Source organism: Bos indicus x Bos taurus, chromosome 2 (genome assembly GCF_003369695.1).
Source record: "Bos indicus x Bos taurus breed Angus x Brahman F1 hybrid chromosome 2, Bos_hybrid_MaternalHap_v2.0, whole genome shotgun sequence".
Lineage (NCBI taxonomy): Eukaryota > Metazoa > Chordata > Mammalia > Artiodactyla > Bovidae > Bos > Bos indicus x Bos taurus.
The window spans coordinates 72,994,491-73,006,461 of record NC_040077.1 but is presented as its reverse complement, the minus strand read 5'-3'; the positions used below and the strand labels follow the sequence as shown (position 1 = coordinate 73,006,461).

Sequence of the window (11,971 nt, the reverse complement as noted above, 5' to 3'; positions counted from 1 at the left end):
CAGAACCCCTTCTACTACTACTTAAATGAAGTTGATAAGTGATATCAGGTTCTGTAGAGGAAGGCCTGATGGAAGGTTGGAGTGGGGGGACTTGTGAGGTGTATCTTGGAAGTGTCCCATTGCCATGGCAGCAATACTAGCTTTAGGATCAGAAAACCTGCCTTCTGGTCTCTGTCTCCCACTTACTAGCTGTATGACTATGAGCAACCTTTCCTTTCCATTCTCTCTCTTGGTAAAATATATGTAATGTGAAATTTACTATCTTAACCATGTGTTAGTGTGCAGTTCACAGACGCCAAGTACATTCATATTATTCATATTCATCCCCACCATCCATCTCCAGAGCACTTTTCATCTTGGAAAACTGAAATCCATTAAATAATATTCCCCAGGTCCCCAGTCCGTCAACCACCACTCTACTTTCTTTGGTGTGAATACTTATAAGTAGAATCCTACAGTGTTTGTCTATTTGTGACTGGTTTATTTCACTGAGGATAATGTTCTCTAGGCTCATCCATGTTGTAGCAGGTATCAGAATCTCCTTTCATTTTAAGGCTGAATATAGTCTGCTGAATGTACATAATAGCATGTTGCTCGCCCATTCCTTGGTAATGGCCTTGTGGATTGTTTCCGTGCTCTGGCTTTTGTGAACATGGGGGTACAGATGTCCTTTGAGACCCCCTGTTAATTCTTTTGGGTTTTTTAGTAGAACTGCAGGATCATATGGTAACTGCCAGCTGCACCATCTTAGATTCCCACCGACAGTGCACAGGGTTTTAGTTTCTCCACATCCACTTGTTCTGTTCACTTTTCTTTGGTAGCCATCCTCATGGCTGTGTGAGGCAGCATTTCACTGTAGTTTTGCTTTGCATTTCCCTAATGATCCGTGATGTTGAGCATCTTTTCATATGCTTGTTGGCCAGTTGCATATCTTCATCAGAGAAATGTTTATTCTAGTCTTTTGCCCATTTTAAAATTATGTTGCTTGGTTTTGTTGTTGTTGATGTTATTGTTGAATTAACAGAAGTTCTGTCTATATTCTGGATATTAACCCCTTGACCTTTGATGCACAGCTTTTTTTTAATTTTAGTGAAATCCAATTTGTCTGTTATTTTTTTGCCTATGCTTTTGCTGTCATATTCAATAATCAATTTCCAAATCTATAGTGAAGTTTTTGCCCTTTGTTTTCTTCTAATCATTTTATAGTTTTAGCTTTTAATGGAGGTCTCTGATCCATTTTGAGTTAATTTTTGCATATGGTATTATATAAGAGTCCAACTTCATTCTTCTGTGTGTGGATATTCAGCTTTCCCAGTTCCGTTTGTTGAAAAGACTTTCTGTTTCTGCAGAAAACCGCATTGGGATTTTGATAGGGATTCCATTGAATGTATAGATAGCTTTGGGTAGTTTTGATCTCATAATGTTGTCTTCCAACCCATGAACATGGGATGTCTTTTTTTAACCTCTATATGTAATGAGTTGTTTTTAATTTTTAATTGAGATAAAAATGAACATATGAAATTGTATTAGTTTTGGATGTACAGCATAATTATTTGATATTTATTTATATTGCAAAATGATCACCCAGTAAGTCTAGGTAACAGCTGTCATACACATAGCTACACGATTTTTTTTTTCTTGTGGTGACAGATTTTAAGATCTACTCTGTTAGTGACTTTCACATACACAGTATTCTTACTATAGTCACCATACTGTATAGTACATGGCGTGTCTTTTTGTTTGTGTTTTTAATTACTTTCAATAAAATCTGGTAGTTTTTCTTGTACAGTTCTTTCACTTCCTTGTGTTAATTCCTAAGTGTTTTATTCTTTTTGATTCTATTGTAAATGGAATTGTTTTTCTTAGCTTCATTTTTAGTGTACAGAAGTGCAATTGATTTTTGCTCATTGATTTTGTAGTCTGCTAGTTTGCTGAATTTCTTTATTAGTCTTAACAATTTTTTGTGGAATTGTTGAGATTTTATACATATGAGATCACAGTCATCTCTTGGTATCCCACAGGGATGGGTTTCAGAACCTGTCACAGATAGCAAACTCTGCACGTGCTCAAGTCCTGTACCTGTCATTCTACCTCTGGGATTTTTCAGCTGACCACAGATTGTGTCGTGCTGTGTGTATTGAACAACATCCATGTATAAGCGCATCTTCATAGTTCAAACCTGTGTTGCTCAAGGGTCAACTGTGTATCATCTTTGAACAAAGATAATTTTGCTTCTTCCTTTCCAATGTGAATGCCTTTCTTTCCTTTTCCTGCCTAATTGTTCTGGCTGGAACTTACTGTGTTAATAGAAATGGTGAAAGCAAGCATCCTCTGCCTTGTTCCTCATCTTAAAGTTGTCAGTCTTTTACCATCGAGCATAATATTCACTGTTTGGGTCTCTCATATATAGCTTTTGATATATTGAGGTGCAGGCATAGAGATGGTATGGATTTGGTTCCAAACAGTTGAAATAAAGCAAGTATTGCAATAAAGCAGATTGCACAAATTTTTTGGTTTCCCAAGGTATATAAAAGTTATATGTGTACTATACTGTAGTCTGTTAAGAGTTCAGTAGCATTATGTCTGAAAATATCAGTATCTTAACAGAAATGCTAGCCATCATCTGAGCTTTCAGTGAGTCATAATCGTTTTGCTTGTGGAGGACCTGGCCTCTATGTGGATGGCTGCCGACTAATCAGGGTGGTGGTTGCTGAAGGTTGTAGTGGCTGTGTCTTATTTTAAGACAACAATGAAGTTTGCCAAATCGATTGACTCTGCTTTCACGGTTTCTCCGTAGCAGCAATACTGTTTGATAGCATTTTATACACAGTAGAAAAAATTGAAGTCAATCTTCTCAAACCTGCCTCTGTTTAATCCACTAAGTTTATGTAATATTCTAAATCCTTTGTTGTCATTTCAACAGTCTTCACAGCATCTTCACCAAGAGTAGATTCCATCTCAAGAAACCACTTTGTTCATCCGTAAGAAGCAGCTCCTTATCTATTAAAGTTTTACCATGAGGTTTCAGCAATTCAGTCCCATCTTTAGGCTCCACCTCTAATTCTAGTTCTCTTACTCTTTCTATCACATCTGCAGTTCCTTCCTGCACTGAAGTCTGGAACCCCTCAAAGTCATCCAGGAGGGATGGAATCAACTTCTTTCAAACTCCTTTTAATGTTGATATTTTGACTTCTTTGTTCTTCATGGCATCTAGAATGCTGAATCCTTTCTAGAAGGTTTACAGATGACTGCTCAGATCCATCAGAGGAGTCACTATGGCAGCGATTGCCTTACAAAATATTTTTCTTAAATAGTAAGACTTGAAAGTCAAAATCAGTCCTTGATCCTTGGGCTGCAGAAAGAGTGTTAAGTTATTAGCACATGTGAAATCAACCTTAATTTCGTTACATCTTCATCAGAGCTCTTGGGTGACCAGGTACACTGTCAGTGAACAGTAATATTTTGAAAGGAATCTTTTTTTCTGAGCTGTAGGTCTCAACAGTGGGCTTAAAACATTCAGTCAGTCCTGTTATAAACAGATGCACTGTCATCCAGGCTTTGTTGTTCCATTTATGGAGCACAGGCAGAGTAGATTGAGCATAATTCTTAAGAGCCCTGGGATTTTCAGAATGGTAAGTGAGCACTGGCTTTATTTTAAAGACACCAGCTGTGTTAGCTCCTAGTAAGAGTCAGCCTCTGAAGTTTTGAAGCCAGGCATTGACTTCTCCTTTTTGGTGGTCAAAGTACTACATGGCATCTTGTTCCAATATAAGACAATTTGCCTGTGTTGAAAATCTGTTGTTTCATGTAGCCACCTTCATGAATTATCTTAGCTAAATCCTCTGGATAACTTGCTGCAGCTTCTGCATTAGCAGTTGCTGCTTCACCTCACACTTTAATGTTAGGGAAACAGCATCTTTCTTTAAACCTCATGAACCAACTTCTGCCAAGTTCAGACTTTTTTCCAGCAACTCGTTCATCTCTCTTAGCCTTCCTAGAATGGAAGGAGAGGGTCTCGATCTGTATTAGGTTTTGGCTTAAGGGAATGTTGTGACTGTTTGATCTTCTATCCAGACCACTTTCTCCATATCAGCAGTAAGGCTATTTTGCTTTTGCTTTCTTATCATTCATGTGTTCACTGGGTAGCACTTTCAGTTTCTTTTGAGAACTTTTCCTTTGCATTCACAACTTGGCTAACTGTTTGATGCAAGAGGCCTAGCTTTTGGCCTGTCTCAACTTTCAATATGCATTTCTTACAAAGCTTAATCATTTCTAGCAAGAGAAGAGCAACTCTTTCACTTAAACACTTAAGGCCATGGTAGGGTTTTTAATTGGCCTAAGTTCAATGCGATTGTGTCTCGGGGAACATAGGAAGGCTCATGTACAGGGAGAGAGACAGGGAGATGGTGCACGAGTCAGAACATACACATCTGTGGATGAAGTTTGCTGTCTTCATATGGACATGGTTCATGGCACCCCAAACAACTGCTGCAGTCGTAATATCAAAGAACACTGATTACAGATCACCATAGAGTGTAATAATGATGAAAAAATCTGAAATAATTGTAGGAATTACCCAAATGGGACAGTGACGTGTAGGCAGCAAATGCTGTTGGAAAATGGCACTGATGAACTTGCTTGATGCAGGTGTTCACAGACCTTCAATTTGGGGGGAAAAAGCACTGTCTTCAAAGTACAATAAAGTGAAGCACAGCAAAACAAAATACGCCTGTACTTTCCTTCTATTCCTAGTTTGTGTGGTATTTTTATTTTGAAAAAGTATTGAATTTTGCCAAATACTTTTTCTGTGTCAATTGAAATGATCCTTTGATTTTTTTTTCCCCTTTCATTCTGTTAATATGGTATATTCGGTTCAGTTCAGTTCAGTTGCTCAGTCGTGTCCGACTTTTTGCGACCCCCATGAGTCGCAGCACGCCAAGCCTCCCTGTCCATCACCAACTCCCGGAGTTCACTCAAAGTCATGTCCATCGAGTCGGTGATGCCATCCAGCCATCTCATCCTCTGTCGTCCCCTTCTCCTCCTGCCCCCAATCCTTTCCAGCATCAGAGTCTTTTCCAATGAGTCAACTCTTCGCATGAGGTGGCCAAAGTACTGGAGTTTCAGCTTTAGCATCATTCCTTCCAAAGAAATCCCAAGGCTGATCTCCTTTAGAATGTGGTATATTATATTTATTAATTTTTGTATGTTGGATCACTGTTGGAATATTGATCTGTAGTTTTCTTATCTTTTTCTGACTTTGCTATCAGGACAAAGCTGACTTCATAGCATGAATTCAGAAGTATTTTTTCCTCAAAATTTTCTAAAAAAAATTGAGGATTGTGTTAGTTCTCTAAATGTTGGTAGAATTCACCAGTGAGGCCATCTGATCTGGGCCATGAAACTGTTCTCCCTTCTGCAAGCTTGACGTTCTATTCTTTTTCTAGTCCCTTAAGATACGTTGTTAGGTTGTTGAAACGTAGCTTTCTTCCTTTTTAAGTGTAAGCTTGTAGCTCATGTAGCCGTGAGCTTCCCTCGCTGCACTGCTTTTGCTGCGTCCCATGTGTTTGTGTTTTCATCCCTTTTGTGTTTTCATTTTCATCTGTCTCAAGATATTTTCTAATTTCCTTTGTGATTTATCCTTTAACCCATTGGTTGTTGGAATAACACGTGTTATTCAGTTTCCACAAACTTGTGGATTTTTTGGTTTTCTTTCTGCTACTAATCTGACTTCATCTATTGTGGTCAGAAAAGGTACTTTGTGACATCTCTTTTTTAATTTATTGAGATTCAATCTGTGGCCTAACATATAGTCTATCTTGGGAAGGTCTCATCTTAGGGTGTTTTGCATATTTCTTTTATATTTAGTTGATTTATTGTGTTGTTCAAACCCTCTATAGTGGAATATTGAAGCCTCTCAACTATTATTATAAAACTGTTTCTCCCTTCAGTGCTGTCAGTTTTTGCTTCTCTGTTTTGATGGCATATTCTTAGATGTATAATTATAAATATTATAATTTCCTGCTTTGTGGATCTTTTATTAATCCTTGTGTTTCTTATAACCTTTTTTGATTTAAGCTGTATTTTGCCTAATATTAGTATAGCTACCTTGTACTCTTGATTACTGTTTGCATAGAATATCCTTTTCTATTCTTTCACTTTGAACTATTTGTGTCTTTGGATCTAAAATGAGTCTATAGTAGACAAAATATAGTTGAATCACGCTCTTTGAAAAAATCCATTTTGCTGATCTCTGTCTTTTGATTGGAAAATTTAACTCATTCACATTTAAAGCATTTACTGATGAGGAAGAGATTTCTGTCATTTTGGTATTTGTTTTCTGTATGCATAATAGCTTTTTTGCCCCTCATTTTCTGTATTACTGTTTTCTTTTGTGTTTGTTTGCTTTTTATACTGAAATGTTTAATTCTTTTCTCATTTCCCTTTGTGTATATTCTATACCTGTTTTCTTTGTGGATTACATTTGATATCCTAAAATTATAATCCTGTAATGTGAATTTATACCAACTCATTGGGCAAGCTCTCTGAATCCCAGCCATTTCATTTGTAAAATAGGAGAACCTGTTTTCAGAGGATTGGTTTGATGTTCGAATATGATTAAAGCTTGTAAACTCAGGGCTTAAAAGGGGTTCTGAGTTGCAAATAACTATTAACAATGTTTAGAAGTTCATTTTAACCTGTCTTTCATAGAAATATAACTATCCTGTTTTCTAGATCACTTTTTTCTTCTTTAAAGAATACTTGATTCAGTAAGTATGTATTAGGAACCTGCTGCCTTCAGCATGTGGGAAACACAAAACCTTGTTCTCCCCTGAAGTAGCATCAAATAGAGCTGAGGATCAGGACTGGCACATGGGGAGACTTTACAGAGGTCCAAGAGTGACCAGTGGACACCGTGAGACAGGTTCTGGTTGCTGGGTCAGGGGCCTACTGGAGCAGGAGGAAAGGGAGACTTCCTGGAGGAAGCGGGACTATCCTGGGCCTGGCTAGGCAAGGAGGGAAGGATGAACTACAGGCAGGAGCAGTGTGAACAGCTTGGGTAAGAGAAGGAGCAGGGTACTCAGGGGACATGTTTTCTAAGCAGGGAGCTACCTGGAAGGTGTATCACTTATTTTGCAAGTGATTGAGTCAAGGCTCAGGAAATGTTTACCTGAAGTCACAGAACTAGTGTTGGAGTTGGAGTTGGTTATCTGCTGGATCTGCTGAGCCTCAGGCCAGTATTTTGTTGAATGTACCAAAGTTTCTCTTGAAGCTGGCTGGCCCTGGTCATATCCTCCTGAGCCTTTGAGCATTAAGAACCTGTGTAAAGTGAAAGCACCTTGATCAGCACACTGACTATTACGTTAAAAGGTCTAAGATTTTGAAAGGTGTGGAATGAAACACAAGCTGGGATATGTCGTGTGAATTCATGGCACTCTCCCCTGCAGATGAAAAGAGCTAAATCCTGATGTGGGGAGACCCCAGATGGGCTGTTGCATGAAGCCAGCGAACTCCAGGACGCTCAGGGCAGAGCTCTCAGACCAGCTATACATTCTGGGCTCCATGTCTGTTTGACCATGTGCCTTGCTGGGGCTCAGGGAGACTGCCTCGTGAGGAGCACTGCTGGTTGCTGGCATTCTTAATATGGTCAGGCACACTATAGACATCAGGTTATTGGTATTCAACAAATATTCTAAGAACTTTTCCTGATAGCTCAGTTGGTAAAGAATCCACCTACAATGCAGGAGATCCTGGTTCCATTCCTGGGTCGGGAAGATCTGCTGGAGAAGAGATAGGCTACCCACTCCAGTATTCTTGGGCTTCCCTTGTGGCTCAGCTGGTAAAGAATCCACCTGCAATGCAGGAGACCTGGGTTGGGAAGATCCCCTGGAGAAGGGAAAGGCTTTCCACTCCAGTATTCTGGCCTGGAGAATTCCATGGACTGTATAACAGTCCATGGGTTCGCAAAGAGTCAGACATGACTGAGTGAGTTTCACTTCACTACTATGTATGTTACATGCTGCTTTAGGTGTTTTGAGGGTCCAGGGGGGCTTAAGTTAGAACCAAATGAGATGTGGAAGGCCTGTTGTGGGGAAGCACTGTGCCCAACGAAGGTATATTGTATAGTGATGCAGCATCTGACCTCTGGGAGAGGTCTTGTTGGAAAGGTCCAGCCCACTGGTGCCCCCAGCATAAGGCGGCATGTGCTGAGCCACAGTGGGCAGAGCGGGGTCCCAGGGGCAGGAGGACCAAGGGTGCAGATGAGGGCAGCCTGAAGGTGGGCCTCAGATGCTGTGTAAATCAGCAGGTGTCATGTCCGTGGACAGAAGCAGGTGCAGACGAGGTGTGTGATGGGGAAGGAGCAACTTCTGCAAAGGTGTGAGGATAGAAATCCTGACCTCTGACCTTAGCTTAGTTTCTTTATCCCAATAGAGTAGGCATTATACCCTCTCCTCCTGCTGGCTTGGTTGGAGCCGCACCGGCTGCCTTGCCCCCGAGTGTGTGGGTCTGCCTCTAGAGAGCCTTTTTGCAGGCAGCCCTGAGGCCCACCTCGTGGTAGCAGGTGTCCCTCTTTTCCTGATAACCTCTCATGCCCCCTCCTCTAATCTGACCTCCCAATCGCCCACTGGCCCCAGGCAGGTGGTTTGGACGAGTGGTAGGCACTTAGGGAATGTCTGTGCAGTGACTTTCTCCACTAAGGGACGTGCTGTTTTCTTATGGTCACCTGGGCTTTCTTGCTTACTTTCTGATTTTCTTCCTTCTCATCCATTTGTATTTTTTCTTTGCAGATGAAGCTGCTCAACTTATACATAAAGAGGGCGCAGACCACGAACAGCAACAGCAGCTCCTCCTCTGATGTCTCCACCCACAGCTAATGCAACGCCAGAATCTCTGTGTAGCCCTGGAAGCAATCGGTGGTGCCTCAGAGACCTCCCCTCCACTCCCCCTCCAACCCCCCATCGGCTGCCCAGTCAGTACCAGGAGGCCCGCAAATATTTATTACAATCAGTATTTTGATCCCTTCCAGCTTTTGTGTAGAATCCTACTGGTATTGAATGTAAGGGAAGCAAGGCCTGTATTTCATCTTCCTACAGAACAAAACAAAAGGAGTAAGAGAAGAGCCATACTCAAACCGTCTCATCCAGCCTGCTGAGGTTGTAAAACCGTGTGTGTGGGGTGCAGTTCTTAAAAGTCAGAGCTCTCTAGCTGATACATGGTAGAAAGTAGCGTTTTCTCTTCAGTTGATAACAGGTTTGAGGAGGTTGTATTGAGCTGTGTTTCTCTTTCATTCTGGCTCCCTTCCCTCTGGATCTGGCCTGTGTGGGGCAGAGCCCACGCCCTTCACAACTGACACCACGAAAGGGTTTTATATGTTTTAGGTTGCATTTTGAGACTACTAAGAATATGGGTCAAGTCTTGGCAAGAAATGAGAAAAAAGCCCGAAGATGGCCTTTTAACGAACATGTCATATTTTGCTTACACTCTGCAGCCTGGGGGCTGGCACCCTTCACTGCCTCCTTCCAGGATGGGTTCCCAGCTCCTCCAAACAGCCCCACCGATGCCACCCCTTCCCCAGAGCTGCCGGGGCAGAGATCTGTGACAGTTGAGATCCAAACACAGAAATCCAGGTAAACGATAGCCTCAGTTAGTATGTGCTTGAAGTGGGACTTCACGCAGCATTGAAAACACAAGAGGAGCTGCTGGTTTTACTGCTGAGATCCTGGGAAACACTATTGAACAGCACTGCCCCTGGAGGCTCAGGTCTAGTGCCGTCTTGTCTCCTTTCCCCAAGCTGCGCCCAAGCTGCTTGATTCCACAGTGTTCTGTCAGTCTGATAATTGGCAACTCTGCCATCTCAGTTTTGACTTCTTTAATTTGGGATTGAGATCAAAGAAAAATCTAAAGAGACCAGGTTATCAGGATCATTTTTTTTAAGTTTTGTGAACTGAAGTACTTCCTCGATCATCTGTTGAAATAATCATGGTTTAAGGAAAAAGTAATTATGATGTGCAGCAAATTGCAGAAAAACAGGATTTGAACCAGTTTAGAGTCTGTTTTTCCTTCAGTGAGAAACTTACCCTTTAAAATGTTTTCTTGAGGGTTTCATTGCTTCAGTAAAGGTAACTACAGATCTCAAGTCTGTATAACTTAAGTTTCAAGTAGAATTCTTCAAACCAAATGGAAATTCTTTTTGCAATCATGGAAACATTTTAGACCCTCTGAACTGGTTTTTCCATATTTCCTTATGGAAATGCATTCAGTTCTTTTTCCCATGCCTGTTCTGATGTTAATTTTTAATGAGGTGTTTGCTGCTCAGGTGCAGAATCTCGGCAACTGCCAGGTTGTATGGTTCCCGCCTCTGAGCTCTAGCTTGACGTTGGAAGTCGTGAAAGACACTGTAGCAGAACATAACTTGTTTTCATTCAGAATTTATTTTAGATACTTTATTTGGAAATAGGCACTGAAAATGGAGGTCCAGGAGCAGTGAGGCTGGGGTGCCTTCACTGCGTGCGTGTGGGTGTGTGTGTGGGTGTGTGTAGGGGGTATCCTGCACGTGTAGGAGGTGCCCCGCTGCTGCTGTTGAGAGAACTTCAGGGGTGTGTTTTAAGTGATCAAACATTGTTGACTCTTGGCTCAAAACAGCAGGACCAGGCCTTACTTCCATTGATAAATACCATTTGTTTGTTCATATGTCGCTTTTGGGGTTTCTTTCTTACCCCCTACAAACAAGTCCAAGTGTCTGATGACTCTTCTGGGGCAGAAACTGTGTTTTTTCCTGCCGTGTGTGTGTAGAAAGGCCTTTCTCCTTCCGCTTGTGGACACCCAGGTTACTGCGGCCCCCTACCCTGGAGTCAGGAAGGACCTTGAGCATGGCCGTGTGTCCTCCTGGCGCTCACAAAGGGCTCGCCTTGAATGTCACTTGCCCAACCTCGGTCTCCCAGTGCAGAGGGAGCCGCCACCCCCAGGTCTCTGGGCCTCCTGGGAGGAGACTCGCATGCAGCCACAACCTCAGGGGGCCACCCCCTCCAACCGACAGCTGCAACTGCCCTGCCTGGCCGCCGCCTCCCCGCAGGCCTCCTGTCTGGATGAAACAACAGAACACAAGCGAGCAAAGCACCCAAAACTCTTGTCTGCCTCCCCTGTTCGCCTGACTGTCTGGGGCCCTGAGAAGCCCACTGATGCCACCACTGGGGCCAGGTCACCTGGCTCCTGCTTCCCCTCCCACTGTGGCCCGCGGGAGGCACACGGCCTTCCTGGGGCACCGTAGCCACAGGCGCCTGCCACAGCCCCACTAGCTTCTCAGTCATGCAGGCAATGCATCTGCACCTGATTTGTCTCCTAAATCTTTTTCTTTCCCCGCCGCCCTTTATTTATCAAGCATAATATTACACATTAAAGAAGAGCAAATAAGAACTTTGTAGAACCTCACCAGGACTTTGCTAACGATGATATTTGAAAATGAGAACAACGCTCTGAAAAATATCCACCACCAAAATAGTTTTGTTGGCACTGTTCACACGCATGGTCCCCCACATCCCCAGGTTGGGTTTTTGTTTTTTGGTTTTGGTTTTTTTGGGGGCTTTTTCATGTTACATCCATATCTGTATTTATATCTTATTTGTTTCACCTTCAAGTGTATCATGGCAAATGTACAGATTTTCTTTTTTTTGTTAATAATGTGCTAGGATTTGCTAAAAAAGGAAACACAAAAACCCTTTTGAGTTTGCCCTAGAATAAATGAGACTTAATTCAGTTTCTGACGTCCAAGTGGTCTTTTTTGTTGGATGCCCTGTAGGTAGTATATCCCATCTCTGGGACATCAGAACAAGGCCACATTTCTGAAGGACTGAGGGGCTATTTTGGGGATCTCATGAGGTCAATTGATGGGACTGCAGGGGGACGCCTGTGCCCTAGGGGCCAGGGGCCGAGAACAGGCTGAAGGCAGGATAGAACTCTCGGGGAAGGGTTTGGG

The 11,971-nt window shown here is 42.3% G+C and overlaps 1 protein-coding gene across 20 annotated transcripts in view; it reads left to right on the top strand.

Moving 5' to 3' along the window:
- The window catches only part of CLASP1 (cytoplasmic linker associated protein 1), a 273,158-nt gene extending 261,405 nt beyond the window's left edge, over window positions 1-11,753 (top strand). For 19 of the 20 annotated variants that reach the window (XM_027562770.1, XM_027562760.1, XM_027562789.1 and 16 more), the window contains one exon: window positions 8,787-11,752. In XM_027562770.1, the coding sequence (XP_027418571.1) occupies window positions 8,787-8,873 (87 nt within the window). In that variant the 3' untranslated portion in view covers window positions 8,874-11,752. Of the gene's footprint in view, window positions 1-8,786 lie in introns of all 20 variants that reach the window. The other variant, XM_027562856.1, reaches the window with a different exon arrangement.
- The last annotated feature ends 218 nt before the right edge of the window (window positions 11,754-11,971 follow it).